This window comes from Schistocerca nitens, chromosome 6 (genome assembly GCF_023898315.1).
Source record: "Schistocerca nitens isolate TAMUIC-IGC-003100 chromosome 6, iqSchNite1.1, whole genome shotgun sequence".
In the NCBI taxonomy this organism is placed as follows: domain Eukaryota; kingdom Metazoa; phylum Arthropoda; class Insecta; order Orthoptera; family Acrididae; genus Schistocerca; species Schistocerca nitens.
In genome coordinates, this window is record NC_064619.1 from 645287033 (window position 1) to 645308461 (window position 21429).

The following is a 21429-nucleotide window of genomic DNA, read 5'->3' on the forward strand; positions in this document are numbered from 1 at the left end:
TGTGGGTTATACAGTATGTTGGTGTTAGGTGTTTTATCAATCAGAGGAACATAATATTGACATGCAGTTGTCAAATTATTTTATTAGGGCTGTGTTGGTGAGACAAAATAGAAATTTTATTGCTTCGTGCTGACAAGAGACCCCGGCCTCCCCTCCCTATCACCACCACCAACACTACCTCCTCCTCCTCCTCCTCCTCCTCCTCTTTTTTCTATCCTTTGACCTAATGAAGGAATAAAATTACAGATGGCGATTATTGTTATGGTCTTCACTGCACCAAAGAGGTTTGATGTAGTCTTCATGCTAACCTATCCTGTGCGATCCTCTTCACCTCTGCCTCCATGCGATATCAGTTTGAATCTGACTACTGTATCTACACCTAGCTCTCCTTCAATTTTTACCCCCCCCCCCCCTCTCCCTCCCACTTTCCTCCATATCAAACTGACCATTCCTTGATGTCTCAAGATGAAAAAAATTACAAATACCTAACAGAAAGAGTGGCATTTGTCTAGTTTGTAAGATATTACAGTGTAATAAACAAGAAAACAAACAATTTAATTGCATCAGTGTGATTTTGGTTGGCATCTTTCTCCTGTATTAGGAGAACAGATCAACAAAGACTTTTCTTCCTCCCTCCAGAAATGTTTATTTTGCCTGTTCATTATTTACATACTTGTATTTAGAGTAGTAGGGCTTAAATCGTATCCAGTGATCCTGATTTAGGTTTTTAGTTTTTCTTCAGTTCATGCAGAAGCCATGAGGGTTCCTTCAGGTAGGCCAAGGTCAGTGTCCTTCACTAATGATGTTGAGATCAACTTTCTTCCTTCAAGGTTTACTGGATTTTCCCTCAAAGAAATCACCTTCTATTTGAATGAACTTATTACAACATTTGAACAAGTTGTCAGTGCTTGACAATGATCAAACTTTCCCATTCCCCTTAGAATTGCCTCACACTAGCATTACTGTAGTACCAGTACTCAAATCCTTTGCTCCTCAGCCCTAGTGACAAGAACAGAGAATAGAGAATGAAATAGAGGTCTATAAAGTGGGTGTGCTACACAGGTTACATTGTGTTGTTCCCAAATGTTCCATAATTCAATTTGCAGTGTGAAGCTGTATATTGTCAAGGTGTGGGTCTCTCTTTCCTGATGAAGACACATTGTTCCTTTGCAGTGTATCTGCTAACTGTAGCCATATGAATGCACAGTATTATGTTCCTGCAGTTATAGTGTGAGGTAAAACAATATCCTGCTAAATTATCATATACAGCCAAATAATTTGGTGTCAGTCATTTTTCATGCTTGTGGAACAACTTTGAACATTTTTGGTGTATTTGAAACTGCTAAGCTCAAATTTGTGATGACCTGTTTTCCTCCTTAATGGTATTGGTGCAGCCGTAACTAATCATTGTCGATAACTGAAAAATGCTCGATCATCCTACTCCACACGTAAGTGGAGAGGTGACACAACTGTTGGCATGTTCCTATTCACCCTAACTTTTATTGATTAGTTAGTAGATGTAACACACAATGGGTATGAAACTGAGTCGTCATAAAGACGGCCATGCATAATGCTGGAGACACTGCAACATGCTTATTGCTAAATTGTTGTCAGTATAAGTGTAACATTTTCTAGCTATCAAGGACAACCAAAGTACCTGTATTCAAGTTGATTTCTGTGACAGTATGAGGTTCTGTGACAGTATGAGGGATATCCAGGAAGTTACATAATTAATTTTTTGTTTGTTTGCAGGTGTGTCTCTGCACTCTTGCTAAGCAATGAAATCCTGGTGCCACATTACTGTAGCACACCACTAGATGAGCCAAAATAAAATAGTGCAAACCATATACATTTTATCAGTGGGCCACACCATTTTGTTTTGGAACCTTTAGTGGCTTGCTGTGGTACTCTGGCATCAGGATTTCATTCATATCAAGACTGCAGACACAGTCCAGCAAACAAACAAAAAATTGCAAATATGCTTCTTGGGTTTGCCACCAGATTGTATTGTGTAACTCGCACATTTCATCGATGCAACTGCTCGACATCATCAGGTGGTGGTAGCTGCTGCTGTCACTGCTGCAAGGTGTGACTGATGATAATTGTACGGTGGTGTCGAAATTTCTGGGAGCAGACAATACGCATGTGCAGAAAGATGCTCGTAGTTGGAGGAAAGAGTTGCCTGGACACAGGACATCACATGCTTTATGAACAGACAGAAATTTTACCCCCAGCGTCATCTTTCTGGGACTGTGTTGTTAAGGAGGCCATACATATCCATACAGCAGAAAATCTTATCAACAGAGATACAGGTTTTCAACTAAGCGCTGCCTGGAATCCAGCACTGGCTGCCATTAAATCAAAACAGGGAAAACAAGAACTTCCAATTCATCACGTGACGCAACGCGCTACTGTGATTTAATTCAGCCTTTAACTGCTGGAGTGTCCGGCAGCACAGTCATTGCCCATATCCCATGTGTGGCTGGCCTTTCTGCAGCTCCCAGCACGGGGCACCAGGAGCGCCGCTTTCCTCCAGCTATGAGCATCTTCCCGTGCATGCATATTGCCTGCTCCTGGCATGATGAATTTCAATGCCGCCACATGATTATCATCATTTGCGCCTTACAGCAATGACAGTAGTAGCTACCACCACCTGATGATGTTGAGCAGTTGCATTGTTGAAATATTGTGCGAGTTATACAATACGATCTGGCGGCAAGCCCGAGAAGCGTAATTGCAACAGATCTGTTGGGAAAGCATGAAAAGTCACAAACAAAAAATTGATTACATAACTTTTTTTCAAGATAATAATTGAAACTTTATGGGTACACCTTATAGAGGTCAAAATATTAGGTGCAGTTGACTAATGTTGGATAACTGTCCTCCTCTGAAGTTCTTTTAAGAGTTTAATACTGTAACTTCATGTTAATGTACCTTTACATATGAATGCTTTAGCTTTCTATATATTTCTGATACAGTATGCTTTTATGTCACTTCCATTGTATGGTATACGAAAAGTAGGCAATCAGTAATGCAGAATATTGATGTGAACTCTTTTCAGATCTACATTTAACTATTCAGTCTGTCTCTCTTGTTCAATGGGCTCTAATACATGCTACTTAACACAGAATATTTGTTGCAGTACCCGACAAGACTTGCTAGATCTGGATTACTCTCTTCCAACAAAGAATAAGGAATGTTTTTTTATTGTGGTGGACCATGGACCAGAATAGTTGGGTGTGCAGATTATTACAGTTAATAGGGGAAGTAATTAGCCTATTCTACTGAGAATGGAGCTTTGCTGCTTGTTTCCTTGTTTCTTATTTTGGAGAGTGGACAAACCTGTGTGTGGTGGTTGTTATGTTACTCAATGCATCAAATTTTAATCAAATGTGAGTTTTCTTCACTCGAGGATCTGCTCATATCTTACATAGAAATCTTCACTATATGTCAGTGGGACAACAAATTTAGAACTAATTGTAGTGTTGTCCATGGGTCTACTATCAACTAGGACTTGAAAGAAGTTAATTGTGATTTTTAACAGCGATGACCACAACCACTATTTGTGTATTCAGTGAGCAACTGTAAATATCTGTTGTTTTACTTCATTCTTTGTCTAGTTCTTTAATTTGCTTTTAAGATGACTTGTGCACAGTCCTCAGGACTTGAATGATTGAGTTACTCATATAACTATTGTTAACAACAGTTTGTTATTATTTGTTGTAATTGTCATTCTTGTCTCTCAATTTATTTAAGGTGGTTAAAGAAATCTCCATCTGCTTTCTACTCTAGAATTCACAGAAGCAGTCAGTCCCTTGTCACTTGTTGTATAGATTATTCCCTTTTATCTCTTATATTCTATAAGGAAATTTATGTCAAGCTTTATTCATGCTTTTGGAAGAGACTAATTTTCTCTGCTTTTGAATCTAAGTAGTATTTCTTGTCAAATATGTAATATTTTATTTATCATTAATAAAAATGTGGAGCTTTGTTTGTCTTTGAGTATGGGATGGAGTATGAGATGTAACACGACTATTTTCTTGTTACAGAGGCCGATAGACAGGAACAGATAAACAAAGCAGCTGGAGAGGCACAAGCTATGTTAGCTGTGGCAGATGCGAGGGCCAAAGGATTACAACTTGTTGCAAGATCTCTTGCTTCAAAGGTGTGTTTTCCAGATGCCTTTCGATGTGGTACAGATGTGATATATAAATTGTAAATAAACTTTGACTTTCTACAGACAACTTTCTTGGTTCTTGGGAAGTTTTTCTGTTATAGTAACAAGGCTAAGATTAGCAGAATGTTAGAACTCTTTAAAAGTGTATTTGCAGATATGTTCCACCAACAACTGTGTACAAAAGTGCCATATGTGTAATGCAGGATAATTGTTGCAAATCTTAAAAAATTTGAATGTAGTACACACTTATCGTAAAGACCATGTGTAAATGCTACAAGTAAGTAACTATTTCCTTCATGAGGTATATGAATTGTATCATATTTCCCATTTTCTCTCCATCATTATTCATTATTACTCAATTGCTACAAGCGTAATATGACAGTTGAACAGTGAAATCCTCTCACAGTTCCCAGTACACCTCATCCCCCAGTCTTGCCTACCAGCTCACATGCCTGAAATCTCTCCATCGTAATGACTGTACTATCATTGTACTCTTCAGAATACAAAGCTCTTCCTCCCATAGCATCCCCCTTTTGTCTACTAATCTCCTCACTCATTTCCCATAAACGTACTGAGGATTCTCACGTAAAATGGTACATCATCTGAAATATATTTAGTAGATTCATTGCAGTAAATAATACCCAACATGTGAATGTGTACTAACATTCTGTTTGGCCCCTTCAGAAGAGAATTTCCTATGACTGAAACTTTATAAATCTGATTGGTGATCATTTTATTGGTGGTATATTCAGTGACCACAAACCTTTATGTTAGACTGATATCTTTTCGAAGGATTAAAATAACTGCTTAAGGCTGCCACAAATGAATGTTCCCGCAGTCCAAATAGTCTCACAACAAGCCAAATCCTGCTGTCTCTGGGTAAATTAACACTAGAAGGACCATACCAGTCAATCTGACAGATGAGCATTGTTTAACATTTAATAAATAGTGTACGTTTTAATTTGTGGGCCTTATTTTTCATAACTTTTATTGCACCTTTGTGGTTTATAATTTCTGTAAAAGACAAACATCTACCACAAAAACTGAAAGAATTACAAACATTTTTATCTTAAAGGACTGCGGCCGGTCATTCTGACCGGTGAGATAATTTTTACGTTTCATGTCTGTAAAGGCAAAACAGTGGATTTTTTCACGTACTTAGCTCATTTTATTATATTCTTATGATCTCGTTCCCTCTCTCTCTTTACACTTTACTTTATTTAGTGGAAGAGTGGACATACTTTAGTTGCTGTTCTCTGTCAATTCACTGTTGTGGTCTGCAGAAGTTTAGCACTCCTCCTCATTATTATGCCGCACCAGTGTTTCTGTTCAGATGAAGGATTGTTGAACTACCTGAAGAAGATTCTGAAGGAGAAGATATTTTTGAATGTTATGAGTTGGATGATAAAGATGACAAAGATTTTAAGATAACACAGAATATCAGTCCCACAAAAAAGAATAAGGTGAATCCTCGAAGTCAGAAGATGAATATTCAGAACCTGTACAACAACATACGAATAAACCAGTGCTTACACATTTGATGTCAGCGGCACTACAAATTCCTACTTGCAGAATGAGGGGGGGGGGGGGGGGGGGAGAATCATATCCATCTCAGCATGAGGAAGCTGGAAGTGCAGAGGCTGCATTCGACGGAACTGTGTGGACTCGAACTGCACCAGGGCATGCACCTGGAAGATTACAATGTGTTGGTAGAAACTCGTGGGCCAACTTGTAACTCTAAGAAACTTATAGTCGCAGGCAGTTACTCGAGTGCATAGACAATAATATTGTACAGAGCGTAAAAAAACTTTACAGAAATTGCACCCTGAGAACTCCTCCAGGATGACAAATGGGTGCTTAGAAGCTGCCATAGCTATAATGTATGCACATGAAGTGTATGGAGGAAAGAATTTCCCCCTGAAACTTCTGTGGTCTCAAGTGTGGAGGTCGGCATTTTTTTCTCGCACTATGGGAAGAAATGAGTTCGTAGAAGTCATGTGATTTTTAAGATCTGATGACAAGCACACTCGTACCGAAGGACTCAAGACTGATGACTTCACAGCAGCTACCCCAGTCTGGAATTCATTTGAAGCAAACTGTATCCAGAACTATAAACCAGGTGAATTTATAACTGTAGATGAACAACTCTGTCCATGCAAAGCTCAGTGCCAGTATGTACAATACACGAGTAATAAACCAGATAAATTTTGTTTGAAGTTCTGTCTTGCAGCAGATGCCAGTAGTAAATATATGGTGAATGGATTTCCTTACTTGGGCAAACAAAATGAAAGACCCACTAACATACCTGTGGCAGAGCATGTTGTTACACGTCTCGTGCAATCTTACACTCTGAAAGAAAGAAATGTAACATGTGACAATTTCATCAAAGCCAAATATCTGAAGTGGGAGAACACAACCATGGTGGGTACGCTGAAGAAAACCTGAAGAGAAGTTCCTCTATCAGCGAAGTCTGCTGTCAGATCTTTGCACGATACTATTTTATATATATCTTGTGACATAGCAATTACTTCCTATCAGGAGAAGACCAAGAAAAATGTTCTTCTATTGAGCAGAATGCACCAGTCAGTTGTAGTGGATAAATGAACAATGAAGAAACACTCTGAAACTGTGAGCTTCCTACAGTGCCACTAAATTTGGAGTTGATATTCCGGACCAGATGTCTTGCCTGTACACTGTCAAATTTGGCACTTGTAGATGGCCTATGCACATTTTTTCACCGTCCTAGACCTTGCTGGAATAAATTCCGGGATCCTTTACAGAGAGACAACAGGAGAAAAAGATAGCTGGCAAATGTTTCTTTTCATACTAGAAGAAGAACTCTCCTCTGTGTGTGTACAATCACGGAAAAGACATGTTCATATATTCTTTGTGACCACTGAAATATGTAACGTATCGTTGCAGAAGGCCTGCCAGAGAGGAGGATGCAAAAGTTCGAACAAAACTAAAAATCTGTGTGTGTATTGCAAGAAATTCATATGTGTTTCTGTGGTGTGCGCACTGTAAGACCTTCGATACACACACCATCAGATTATTTGACTTGTCACTCTAGCGAAGTAGGCGAGTGTCAGCAATACGTCTCGTGGTCTTATCGTGGCGTGTTTATCTTCTGCCGTTAGGTCAGACGATAGAAATGCCACTTGCACGCTTAGAGTAGCAGATTGACGGTGACCAACTTTAAACAGAACTTGATTAATTTTCACACACATTTATTAAAATAATAAAAATCATAGATATTACGTAACTTGATTCTGGATGCTGTTTACAATTGACAGTCTGAAGTTCCTTTGGTCTTGGTACGGTAATCTTATTCTCTCAAATCTCTGATACTTGACAAAGTGTCTATACATTTATCTTCACGGCTATGTACAGGAATATGATAATCTCATTAGACGCAAACTGAAACTTGACTATAGACTGGTACGGACAAATGCAGACTGGTGCAGACCAATGCAGACTGACTAATCGGAGGTCTGTACACTCGTTATAACACCTCGCGTGTTCAGGTATCACTGCGTGATTGTGATCCGCGAGGAGAAAAGGTTCTACGTTAGCAGCAATCTCATTGGCTGCGTTACATATTAATACGCGGATCAGCGGAAGCAGAATTTAGTCCGTCTCTAAGACAGCGCCATCTCGTAGTGCGAAGACGGACGAACGATGTGCCTGCACTGTTGTGCTTAGCGAGGCGCGCTCTAGTGGGAAAGTTGTGTACGCGCTGACTACACGCAACTACGTACACAACAGTTTCATTTGCTGGAAGTGATCAGTACGTGTGTGCAAAGTGTTTTGACAAAGATGGTGGCTGCAATTGAAAAGATGTCATAGGGGGGAAAAAGTTATTTTCTCTTATTGGTACAGCAGTTTGTGCCCATCTTTCTTTATTTTTCATACTAAATGTAAGTTTATGACCTGTTTTGGGGCTTTGACTGAGTACAAAAGTCACACAGACAAAAAATGTTATTGCTTAATTATATGATTATTTGCATTTGTAAGTTTAGTTTAAATTGATTTTGGTTTTATTATGTATTCTTTACTGCGGTCTTTTTTATTTAATTAAATAGACTTTTTTTGGAATTTTTTAAGCATACTGCATTTCTACAATGAGCATAATGCACTACTAACCTAAAAAGACACCACATTGAAGTAACATAAGAAGTAAAACTGAAAACAAAGGAAAAAAACTTGAACAGTCAAAATGAGCGGTAGCGGTCCCTCTAGGTAGTTCACTAACACCGGTCCCCCTAGTGTTAAGGTTGACTGGCATTGCTCGGCTGGTCTGGTCAAGAAACTGCCATGCCAATCCTCTGAGCCTATGCTCAGCCTTCCCCCGTGTGGAGAATCGCTGTGCCAAGCCCAAGCCGTGCCGTACCACCTGAGATTTCCCACATGTGGTGGAAGTTGGCTCAGCATGGTGCCATTTGGCCTGGCAGATTGTTTATGTATGGCAACATGTAGAATGCAGTGACTTAAAGTAACAACCACAGCTGCCTAACAGAGGTGTAATGTTGGTTAATAACAAAGACATTAAATATATTCTGGGTGGTATTTTATGTTATAACTTCAAATTGAACAAATATATTTCAAGGAAGACACAGTACATGAAAGTCACAGATCGAATAAACGGAGTAAGACGTGTGTACACTTTAACAGTCAAATCGTAACTGAGTCTGAGACTAGCGGCTGCTGGCTGGCTGGCCGCTTAGGTGGCACTGCTGCTACACGGCTGGCAGACAGTGCCGCATGTAGAGGACGTGCGTAACTGCACGGCGGCACTTTGAAAGATCGGAAACTCGCAACACTTTTTCCCCCTTTGAAGTTTTTGCACAGATCTTGGTGGAGGTGGCCTGTAGATTGCTAACGTCCGTAGGTGTTGTTTGACTGGCCGTAAAGTCTCGAGGAGGAGGCTTCCTGTACAGACGGAAGTGTCCCCGATGATAACGGGTCGAGATGACAGGAGACGTGGGGGTCGAATCTGCTGGGGCCCCGTGCACCAATCTGCCCATTGTGGCAAGTCCGGTTGTTATAACAGGAGACACGGGCGATGTATCCGCGTCCGTAGGAGAAGGAGGCGAGTAGAGTTGCTCTGAAAGATGATGGTCATCTGGTTCCTGCATGGGCACGTCTCCTGGTGGCGTCAGTTCTCGGGCTGGCACTGATACGATGGTGAGAGGACTGCATTGTGAGTAATGAGAGATTCCAGTATCCCGAGCGTCAGATAGAGCCGAAGGTGGTGTAGCGGCATCCGGAACAGGCGTTGCCGACACACGAGGCCAAAACTGGTCCTAATGACGCACAGCAACACCCGTGTCCGTCTGGATTTCATACAGGCGTTGGCCACGGTGTCGTAAGATGCGACCAGGTCTCCATTTTGGCCGCCTGCCATATCCCTGTACCCCTACAAGGTTGTCGGCAGTGAACCGGCCAAGCGAAGGCACCTGCGGACGTGAGGTAGAAGGCTGCAGAAGATGAAGTAGCGTGCAGGGCTGTCGGCCATGTAAGAGCTCAGCCGGGCTGTGGTCGCCGTGGGGGTGTAACCGTAAGAAGCCAGAAATTGGAGAAGCACATCATTAGCAGCAGAAGAAGTCAGGAGTTTCCTCATCTGAGCCTTAAATGTGCGGACCAGTCGTTCAGCCTCACCGTTTGACTGTGAATGGAACGGAGGGGCCGTGACATGCATGACGCCGTGACGGGCACAAAAATCCGCATAATCGGAAGAGGCAAATTGCGGACCATTATCAGTAACAAGAGTAGAGGGAAGGCCTTCCAAAGAGAAAATGTGAGCTAGAGCATTGGTGGTTGCTGCGGTGGTAGGCGACATGCAACGGACAATGAAAGGAAAGTTAGAGTAGGCGTCAATAACGAGAAGCCAATAAGCACCTAAAAAAGGTCCGGTGAAGTCAGCATGAACATGCTCCCAGGGTTTCTCAGGCGAAGGCCACGGTGACAAAGATGACTTTGGGGCGGCGGCCTGTGACGCACAAGGGCTGCAGGCAGCAAACATGTGTGCGATTTCAGAGTCGATACCGGGCCAGTACACATGACGGTGCGCCAGAGATTTTTTGCGAGAGACACCCCAGTGCCCTTGGTGAAGGAGGCGCAAGACCGAAGCACGCAAAGACGCAGGTACCACAACACGCGGCAAAGCATTTTCGGTGGAAAGGAGGATAACACCATCCCTAGCCATGAGGTGGTAATGCAAAGCGTAGTAGTTCCGCAACGGATCAGAAGTCTTAGTGGACGGACGATCTGGCCAACCCTTCTGAATACAGCATAAAACCCGGGAGAGGGTAGGGTCAGAACCCGTAGCAACCGCCAGCCGGTCCCCAGTGATGGGGAACCCATCCACAACCCGCTGTTCGGCAACATCCAGGTGGAAACACAAAAGTTCGTCCCTATCGAATGCCAGATCAGGACCCATGGGAAGGCGAGACAGTGCATCAGCATTCGCATGTTGAGCCGTCTGCCGGAAATGAATCTCATAATTGAAACGAGACAAGTAAAGAGCCCAATGCCGGAGGCGGTGTGCAGCCTTGTCGGGAAGTGACGTTGATGGATGAAACAAGGAAACAAGTGGTTTGTGATCCATAACAAGATGAAATTTGGATCCATAGAGAAAAACACCAAACTTATGAAGAGCGTAAATAATGGCAAAAGCTTCTCTTTCAATTTGAGAAGACTTTTGTTGGGCATCAGTGAGTGTTTTGGAGGCATAAGCAATGAGTTGTTCAGAACCGTCTGAAAAACGGTGCGCAAGGACTGCACCGACCCCGTATTGAGAAGCGTCCGTGGCAAGAACAAGATGTTGGCCAGGTCGATAAGTAGCCAGGCACAGGGCCTGTTTCAGCATAGTCTTCAATTTCTGGAAAGCCGCATCGCATGATGCGGACCAGTGAAAAGGCACGTTTTTATGCAACAGGCGATGCAACAGCTGAGCCACCGAAGTAGCAGATGGTAAAAACTTGTGATAGTATGCTATTTTCCCCAAGAAGGCCTGCAGTTCCTTAACAGATGTAGGGCGAGGAAGGGCATCGATCACAGCAACAGTTTGCTGAAGCGGACGAATACCATCCCGAGAGAGTTGAAACCCCAAGTTCGTGATAGATGCCTGAAAAAATTTTGATTTCTGAAGATTACACTGAAGACCAGCATCCTGTAAGACATGAAAAAGTGTGCGGAGGTTTTGAAGATGTTCGTCAGTGGTGGAGCCAGTGACAACAATGTCGTCCTGGTAATTTATACACCCATGGACAGTGAACAATAATTGTTCCAAGAATCGCTGAAAGAGAGCAGGGGTGCTGGCAACCCCAAATGGCAATCGTTGGTATTGATAGAGGCCGAAAGGCGTGTTAAGGAGCAGAAACTGCCGGGAAGGAGTGTCGATAGGAAGTTGATGATAAGCTTCTGACAGGTTAAGTTTAGAAAAATACTGGCCTCCAACAAGTTTAGTGAACAATTCTTCAGGTCGAGGCATAGGGTAAGTGTCGATAAGGCATTGAGCATTTACAGTGGCTTTGAAATCGCCACAGAGACGAATATCACCATTTGGCTTAGCAATGACGATGACATGAGAGGACCACTCACTGGAAGAGACAAGTTGCAAGACCCCTGAAGCAGCGAGACGATCCAGCTTCAGTTTGACCTGATCACGAAGGGCCACAGGAATGGGCCGAGGCCCAAAAAACTTAGGCCGAGCTGTGGGTTTGAGCGTGATATGAGCTTCAAAGTCGTTTGCACGGCCTAACCCAGGAGAAAAAAGGGATGAAAATGTTGTCGACAAGGAATCCAATTGAGCATAAGGAATAGCCTCAGAGACGATATTGACAGAGTCATCTATGTAGAACCCAAAAACGCGAAAGGCATCAAAACCAAAAAGATTCTCTGCGTTACTATGGTCAACCACAAATATGGGAACAGTGCGAGCGACAGATTTGTAAGATACCTCAGCATCAAATTGTCCCAAGAGAGAAATCTTCTGTTTATTGTAAGTCTGTAATTACCTAGTGACAGGTGACAGGATTGGAGAACCCAACTGAAGATACGTCTGAGAATTGATGGCAGCAGAAGCAGTATCCATCTGCATGCAAACATCTCGATCAAGTATTTGGACAGTGAGGAATAACTTTCATGAAAAGGAAGAAGTACCATTGACAGACAACACAGAATCAGAATCAGCATCATGTTCATGAACATCATGTATGCGGCCGGATTTGCAAACGAATGACACATGACCCTTTTTTTTTTTTGCATTTGTGACACACGGCCCAACGTTGAGGACAATCTTCTCGTGAATGTTTCATAAAACACCGTGGACATGAAGGAAGTGGCGTGGGTTTTGCTACAGTTTCTTAGAGGTTTGTTTACGGTTAGGCCGAGGCTGTGCTTGGGAGCGTACTGCGGCCACGTCGGCCGGCGGGGACACGCCACACGCTTAGTCAACATCGCACAGAGGTTGTATTTCCCCGACGTCGCCCCATGCCTCTATGTGTGCTCCAGCGGCGCAAGAAATTTCAAAAGACTGAGCGATGGATAGGACTTCATCTAGAGTCGGATTTGCTAACTGAAGGGCATGTTGCCTAACTTCTTTGTCGGGTGCCGATCGGGTAATAGCACCCCGCACCATGGAATCGGCGTAGGATTCTTTGTGAACTTCAGTAACAAATTGAAACTTTCTACTGAGGCCGTGAAGTTCAGCAGCCCAAGCGCGATAGGATTGATTCGGTTGTTTTTGACAACGATAAAAGGCAACACGAGAGGCTACCACATGCGTTTGCTTTTGAAAATAGATGGACAGAAGTGAGCACATTTCAGCAAAGGACAAAGGTGCAGGATCTTTCAAAGGAGCCAATTGCAACACAACCGATACATTTGAGGTGAAATCCATGAAAGTAACAGAGATTTACATGTTTGTTCGTCCACGACATGAAATGCCAAGAAGTGCTGTCGAAGACGTTTTTCATAATCAGACCAGTCTTCCGCCATCTCGTCGTAAGGAGGAAAAGGAGGTAGAGACAATGACGAGAGACGCCCCGCATTTGTGCCGTGACGAAATCACGAATCGCATTTGTGAGAAGTGTTTGCTGTTCTATGAGACCTTGCAATAGTTGCTCTAAAGTAGCCATGGAAACATGTGGGTCAACGATGGAAAAGAAAAATCCCATCCTCGTCGCCAATTGTTATAACTTCAAGTTGAACAAATATATTTCAAGGAATACGCAATACATGAAAGTCACAGATCAAGTAAACAGAGTAAGACGTGTGTACACTTTACCAGTCAAATCATAACTGAGTCCGAGTCTAGCGGCCACTGGCTGGCTGGCCGCTTAGGTGGCGCTGCTGCTGCTGCATGGCTGGCAGACAGTGCCGCATGTAGAGGACAAGCGTAACTGCACGGCAGCACTTTGAAAGATCGGCGAGTCACAACATTTTACTGTAATTCTTGTATACTGAACTTCAATCTATTTTATGGTTAACATATCAGCTCCTTGTACAGAGCATCAACTTTAAAAACGACCACAAGCAAGTGGAAACCAAATGTTAGTTAAAATAGCCAAGTGGAAGAAACGACCTGGCTCTCTTTCAGGGGGGTGGTGGTGGTGTGTGTGGGGGGGGGGGGGGGTTGGGGGCAGACCCTGCAACATGATGCTATGGGGGGGGGGCTGCAACATGATGCTATTGGTGAACATGTTGCTGAGAAGCTATCATTCTTGCTAGTGTTGGTTGCCCTTTACAGCCATAATGTGATAAATGACAGAGAGATGTAGAATCTTAACTTCTTGTCTAGGATAGTTACAGGGAAGACAATTGGTGCTCTGTCAACCACAAATGAATAATCAGTCATGGCAATATTTTACATGTGTATCAGTTCACTTAAAAATTTGCAGCTTCCTGGATGGAACAATCAGTATGTAAAATAAGGGAAAAGCAAACACTCACCTACAATGAACTGATGTGTGGAGCATAGAAACACACATTAGGAAACACTAGCCACATTAGCGTTTTCCAGTAAACATGCATATATTCACACACACAGGCTGTTAATTATCGATTACTGAAAGCAGTTGCCTGGGCTGAGGAAGGTGGGGACAGGGTAGGTAAGGACACAAGGAGGGGGTATTGGGAAAGAGCCAAATCTTTTGACAGGTGACACAGCGGCAGCACAAGGCGAAAGGAGTACAGAGAGCAGAAGATGAAAGAAATATAGAAAAAGGGTGAGGGGATGGTGTCGACATGGGAATTGTCTCTCCAGCAAATCCAACAGTCTTGTAATTCTCCTGGAATGAAGATCCGCTCACCTGTTTCCAGGGCCTCATCTTCCCTCTTCTGTCCACACCACTTCTTCCCTATCCATATTGTGCACTGCCTTCTCCCACCACTATCTTTTTCCTCATGTGAGCATTCTCTCTCTCTCTCTCTCTCTCTCTCTCTCTCTCTCTCCTTCTTTCCGAGTAATCTGTCAAAAGACCTGCCTCTTCCTTGCTACCCCCTTTCCGCCTCCTTCAGTCTAGATAACTGCTTTTAATTATCAGTAATCAATAATCATTTTTGCCAAGTGTGTGTGTGGTTGTATATGCAAATGTGTATATTTTTACCAGAAAAAGAGCAAGAGTTCAAAAGCTGGTGTGGTTAGTGTTTCCTGTTACATGTTTCTGTGATCTGAATATCAGTCTACCATAGGTGAGTGGTTGCCTTTCCCTTACTTTATGTATAGTTCGCTTAATAGTGTTGAATAGGGAAAAAATGTGATAAGCAGACATATTTCACAAACATTTTTTGCTGTTTGATAAAAATTACTTGCCTATAGCTAGTGGACTGATGTTAATATTACTGCAATTTTTTATATACGAGGGTTGTTTTTTAAGTAAGGGCCGTTTGCGCGTATAGTCCCGTAGCTCGCGCGGACACCGCAACAAGCCACCGTGCCACTTGCCGGCATCCTTCCCATTCACACTGATGCAAGTTGCAGCTCTGTAGCTGACGTGTACGCATTGCTGTGCTACTTTATAATGTTTACGATTATTGAATCGCCTGCCGCGTGTGAGATACAGTCATTGATACGTTTTTTGACTGCGAGAAGCCTATCAGCTGCAGAAATTCATCATCAGTTAACAGAAGTTTATGGCTTGAATGCAATGAGTGAAGGTAAAGTGCGTCAATGGGTTAGAGAGTTTAAAAATGGCCGTCAAAACGTCCATGACGAAGAACACTCAGGCCGGCCCTCTGTGATCACTGATGATTTGGTGGCTGCAGTCGAAACAAAGATTCGTGAGGACAGAAGATTCACAATTTCCACAAGTTTCGAGATCGGTTTTGTACAAAATTGTGTCTGAAAACCTAAACTTTAAGAATGTGTTCTCGGTGGGTACCCAGACTCCTCACAGAGGACCACAAAGGGAAGAGATTTGCCACTTCATTGGACCTTTTGATTCGTTAGGAGGAAGAAGGGGATGACATGTTGAGTCAAATTGTCACTGGAGATGAAACATGGGTATCCCATATCACTCCCGAAAGCAAGCGACAATCGATGGAATGGCGACACACAACCTCACCCGTGAAGGTCAAAGCCAAACAGACGCTGTCAAAGTGCAAGATTATGGCAACTGTGTTCTGGGACCGGCGCGGTGTTTTGCTAGTGGACTTTATGCCACGAGGAACGACAATCATCTCAGATGCCTACTGTGCAACTCTAAAGAAGCTCCGCAGAGCAATTCAAAACAAAAGGCGCGGCATGCTGACAAAAGGAGTTTTGCTCCTGCACGATAACGCTAGGCCTCACACCTCTCAAAAGACTCGAGATTTGATTGATTCCTTTGGCTGGGAAGTTTTGGACCATGCACCATACAGCCCCGACCTTGCTCCTAGCGATTTTCACCTTTTCCGGTACCTGAAACACCATCTTGGCGGGCAGCGCTTCAATGGCGATGATGAAGTGAAAGCGGCTGTGAACTCTTGGCTGTCGGAGCAGGCGGCCGAATTCTTTGAAGAGGGAATTAAAAACTTAGTTGTACGGTATGACAAGTGCTTAAATAAACAAGGCAACTATGTAGAAAAATAGGTAAAAGTGTGTAGCATCAGAAAATAAAAGTTTTTTTACAAAAGTATTTGTATCTTTTTTTTTTTTAATAAAAACGGCCCTTATTTAAAAAACAACCCTCGTATATTCCTACAGTCATGTAGTCTTGCAGGCAACAGTGAATCATTTGATAGACACAGGATTTATCTGACCATAACGAAGTGAAATAGCACTAGGAAATTTCAGTTCATTATAGGTACAGTCTAGGTACAGCCACTTGCAATGTGCCTAAGCTCTGTTTGGTTTTCTTTCCTTTATTTAAATGGAAACGTGAATGACAGCTAGAGTAACCTCCTCATTCATAGGTATGCTTGTGCAGTAAAAAGCTTCATACTTCACGGCCACAGACCACTACAAAGCGGCACCAAAGAAGAGTGCAGCTGATTAATGAACATATGTCTAATTAGGACAAACTGAGAATAGGCTCAGGCCAAATGGACTGCTTGTAGATAACAGCCGTTGCTGTGCAGAGAATGTGTTGACTGGAGGGGAATAACAGGGAGAAATTTGATCTGCTACTTACTGTAAAAACATATTAATTCTTTCTAAGCTTTTAAATATGTGCAACTTCTACAGGATGGACAGAATGCAGCCACATTCAGTGTTGCTGAGCAGTATGTGGAGGCTTTCCAGAAATTGGCCAAGACAAACAACACACTAATTTTACCAAGCAACGCTGGTGATATTGCTGGTGCTGTTTCTCAGGTTAGTGAAAATAATCTACATTGTTTCATACACAATGTTTGTATTGAAAAAAGTTTTTGCAATGAAGAGGATCGCTGCCAGGCAAGCAGTGCAGTATAAAGCTATTGTTACTTTATCTGTGATCAGTATAAGATTATCTTTACAAAAATATGCAAATTTAGAACTGGTTGGTGTTGCAACAAATTACATTTAATAACTTAGTATATTACAATCCCAAAAGAGTCTCTGTTCAGAGTTCTATCAAAATTTATGATGCTCACATTAGTGCCATTTGATAACAAGTTGAATGGTGGAAAAAAATTTCTCAACTCATGATTTACCTACACACCAGAGTACTTTACTAAGCATTGCCTTCCTCCACTCTATGAAGAGAAGTATCATCCACTTATATGAGGACTAATGGTTTAATGTGTTAAAGTTTCCTGATAGTAATATTAAAATATTTGCTTCTTTGTTTTAGAGTTTATTTACTGAAATTAGAAAAGAAATAAAAAGGCATAAATCATTTGGAATCAGATAAGGAAGCAACAGTAAGGCATTAAAGATACAGTGAACAAAATAGCTAGCTTCAGAAAATAACCTATTGGGTGCCAATAATTGTATCCTGTGTGACCTGATCCTTTCCTGAAATTACAATTAAATCAATTTTCAACTGTCCCCGTTGATGTATATCAATGCCTGTCAGCAGCTAATGGTATTGATTTAATTGTAACTTGTCTGCTTTTTTGTACCAGGCAGTTTATTGTTTCAACATGTTTGATTTTTATAGAGCACAAGACTAATAGTAGCAGACTGTCGGTTACATCAGACGGTGGCTGATTTGTCTCCTTTGGCTGTCCTTTATCCTTGTAAGATTTCATCCTCATAACAGCTCTTTCCTCCCTGAGAAAGAGAAAAGAGCGCATTTGAGATGTATTTGAGGGGGAGAATTGTCTGATGTCCTGATAGAATAAGAAATAGCAGTCAACGTGGAAGATATAGGGGATCCAGTATTAGACTAAGAGTCTAACATAGCTTTGGAAAACTTGAGATCAGATGATGCAGAAGGCATAGATAACATTCCTTAAGAATTTCTAAAATCGCTGGGGGAACTGGCAACTATTCAAGTTGGTGTGTAGAATCTACGAGACTAGAGGCATGCCATCAGATTGTTGCAAAAATTAGCATCTTCGCAATCCTAAAGACAGAAAGGGCGGATAAGTACAGAAACTATCATATAATCAACTTACCAGCTCTTGCATTGAAGTTGCAGACAAGAATAATATACAGAAGAATGGAACAGAAAATGGAATGTATGACAGATGACAACCATTTCGGCTTTAGTAAGGGTAAAGGCACCATAGGAGTAGTTCTGTTGTGCTTGGCAATGGAAGGAAAACTTAAGAAAAGCCATGACACAATCATTTGTCAAGCCAGATAATCTAAAACGGTGCATGATGTTAAAAATTCTCAGGAAAATGGTCGTAAGCTACAGGAAAAAGACAAGTAATACACCATATGTACAAAAACCAGGAGGGAACAATACGAATGAAAGACTAACGAAGAAGTCAGATTAAAAAGGGTGTAAGATAGGGGTGCAGTCTTTCGCATCTACTGTTCAATCTAGAAATCAAAGAAACAAGGAAAGAAATAAAAGAAAGCTTCAGGAATTGAAATAAAATTCAAAGAATATCAACCATAACTGATGACATTGCTGGGAAAAACAATAACAGAATCTGTTAAATGTCATGAACAGTCTTAATAAGTGCGGACTATGGATTGATAATGAACCGAAGAAAGACTAAAGTAATTACTAGTAGCAGGAATGAGGTTAGTGATGAAATTAACATCAAAAATAGGGACTATGAAGTAGATGAAGTGAAGGAATTCTGCTGGCTTGAAAACAAAATAGCACATGATGGTCAAGCACGTAGGACATATGAAGCAAACTAGCATGTGCAAAGAGGGCATTTGTGACCAAATGAAGTCTACTAATGTCAAACATAGGCCTTAATTTGAAGAAGAAATTTCCAAGTATCTATGTTTGGAGCACGGCACTCTATGGAAGTAAATCATGGACTGTGAAAAACCTGGAAAAGAACAGAATTAAACGTGTTTGAGATTTGTTGCTATAAAGGTATGCTGAAAATTAAATGTACTGATAAGAAATGAGGAGCTTTTCTACTAAATCGGCAAGGAAAAGAAGATACAGAGAACATTGACAAGAAGAATTTACAGAATCGTAGGACAAATGGTAAGACATCAAGGAATAACTTCCATGGTATGAGACAGAACGGTAGGATGTAAAAACAGTATGGGGAGACAGACAGTAGAATACACCCAACAAATAGTTGAGGGCATAGGGTGCAAGTGCTACTCTGAGATGAAGAGATGGGCACAAGAGGGCAAATTGTGGTGGACCACATAAGACCACTTGGAAGAGTGATTAAAACGGAAGGCTTAGAATTAATATTCTGGCTTGGTCCTCGGTAATCTGTGCATAGTAGAATGAAGTAATACAAAAAAGTTCTATAAAGGCAAAATTGTTACTCCGTGATGACAACAGTATGAAGATAAAAACAAGCTTCCTAGACTGTATAACATTGAACCAATTGTTCTCAAGAGGATTCAGGAATACATTTAGATAAGAGATCTAAGAGAGACTGTTAAAAAATCAAAAGCATTTGTATTTAGATTACTTGTGTTTGCTTTGGTTAAAACTGAATTTGTGCTGTTATAACTGAAAGCTGTATATGGATGCAAAAAGTTCTTGAACAGCTACTTGTTTAATAGATGATTTGTCACTTACAGCAAACAGAAGTAACTTCTTATAATTCTTAATTTACAGGCAATGGCAGTATTCCAGCATCTTACTAAGCAGTCAACTTTGTCTGTGGAGCCCTGTGAAAACTCAAATGTCACTGATGACTGCAGAGGGGACAGTAGAGCAGAGTACTACAGTGATGAAGAAAAGGAACCTTCAAAGACTGAGAATAAGAGATGAAGTAAATGTAAACATTAAAATTTGTAAACCACAATAAACGCTTCATTTTGTATGTTGTTTATGATGTTGCTCCAGTGTTTTAATGACAGTACACCAACCCATTGTTAACAGTGTTACCAGTGACCTTAGATTTGCTTGTACAATGGACTTATGTAGGTGTTAGATTCTTAATTTAGTAATGTTTTAATAATACCTGATAATGTCTCTAACAATTGAAACAAGGCGGTTATTTTTTGCAGTCAAGCATCACACTTTTCATAGATTTCGTTAAACAGCTTCAGAATTTAATTCGGGGCTATTGTTGATGCTTATCAAGGAGTAAAGGTAAAGTCCCACATACTGGCCCTAGCTAGCCCAATCAGGTTCAACCAGCCATGGTGTCATCAGTCGTAGTCTGGGGGGGGGGCATGTGAATAGCACACCGCTCTCCCAGTCGTTGAGTTTCTTGATCTTGGAACTTCTACTACTCAGTGACATAGCTCATCACTTGGCCTCACAAGGCTGAGTACATCCTATACCAGTCTTCCCACCAAGGAAAAATCCATGATCATACCGGGAATTGAACACGGGTCCCTCACATGGCAGACGGCCATGATGAACACTTAGCTGTGCGGCTGGACTTGACAAGGAGTGCCATTCACATAAGGAAGCATGGGTTTCTGGAAACATGATATTGTAGTAAATGTAGCAGAAAAGGTCACACAAAGACAAATTTACCAAAATTTCCATAGTTAAATAGTTCATTGTTTTATTTAAATACAGTTCAGATTTCTTTTTCATGTGTGAAATTTTTCAACGCAGGTAAGTCTTTTTTCTAAGTGTTTGTCATTATTCCAGCCAGGCTGGCACCTGGCATATATCCATATGTTGCATAAAAAACCTGCAACTCATTAAAATACTGTGAACATGGAGATTACTGTCATTGGTGCTGGTAACATTTATGTAAGAAAACAATAATTTAGACATGTCTAAATAAAAATAGTTGATCACTGTTTGCTGTCCAAAGTCCTTCAAGGTGCTTCTATTTTTAACAGGAACTAATTTATGATAGAACTGCTGTCAAATGCAAAAATGTCTTAAAGTGTTGGGTGAAGCAATGGTTATATGGTAATGAATGAGTCTACATTGATGAACAGCCCACTGAGCACCCTCATACCCCTAAACTTCTCTCCTGTGGATTGGACATCAGTATGAGCTGATACTAGTCATTTGCGAGAGGAGGGAGGAGAGATGGGCATGACATTCTACCCTGGAAGCAGCAGCTAACTAAGCTATATTACTAAAAAATAAAAACAATTGATGTGATAGGAAGAAATACCCTTCATTAAAATTTAAAATTTTCCCAAATCAGAACTTGGCAACCAGAAAAATATGATTTTGAGAAATGGATAAAAACTTGCTGTCCTAGACCAAGATGTCATAGTAATAAATACACTCTTCATTATTTCATTACTATTTAAAAAAATGCAGATA

The 21429-nt window shown here is 41.4% G+C and overlaps 1 protein-coding gene across 1 annotated transcript in view; it reads left to right on the forward strand.

The window, feature by feature from the left end:
* The window catches only part of LOC126262384 (stomatin-like protein 2, mitochondrial), a 95639-nt gene extending 75622 nt beyond the window's left edge, over window positions 1-20017 (forward strand). Inside the window, exons 7-9 of the mRNA XM_049958983.1 lie at window positions 4050-4165; window positions 16845-16973; window positions 19801-20017. Coding sequence (XP_049814940.1) covers window positions 4050-4165; window positions 16845-16973; window positions 19801-19956 — 401 coding nt within the window. The 3' untranslated portion in view covers window positions 19957-20017. The remainder of the gene's footprint in view (window positions 1-4049; window positions 4166-16844; window positions 16974-19800) is intronic.
* Window positions 20018-21429: the final 1412 nt, after the last annotated feature.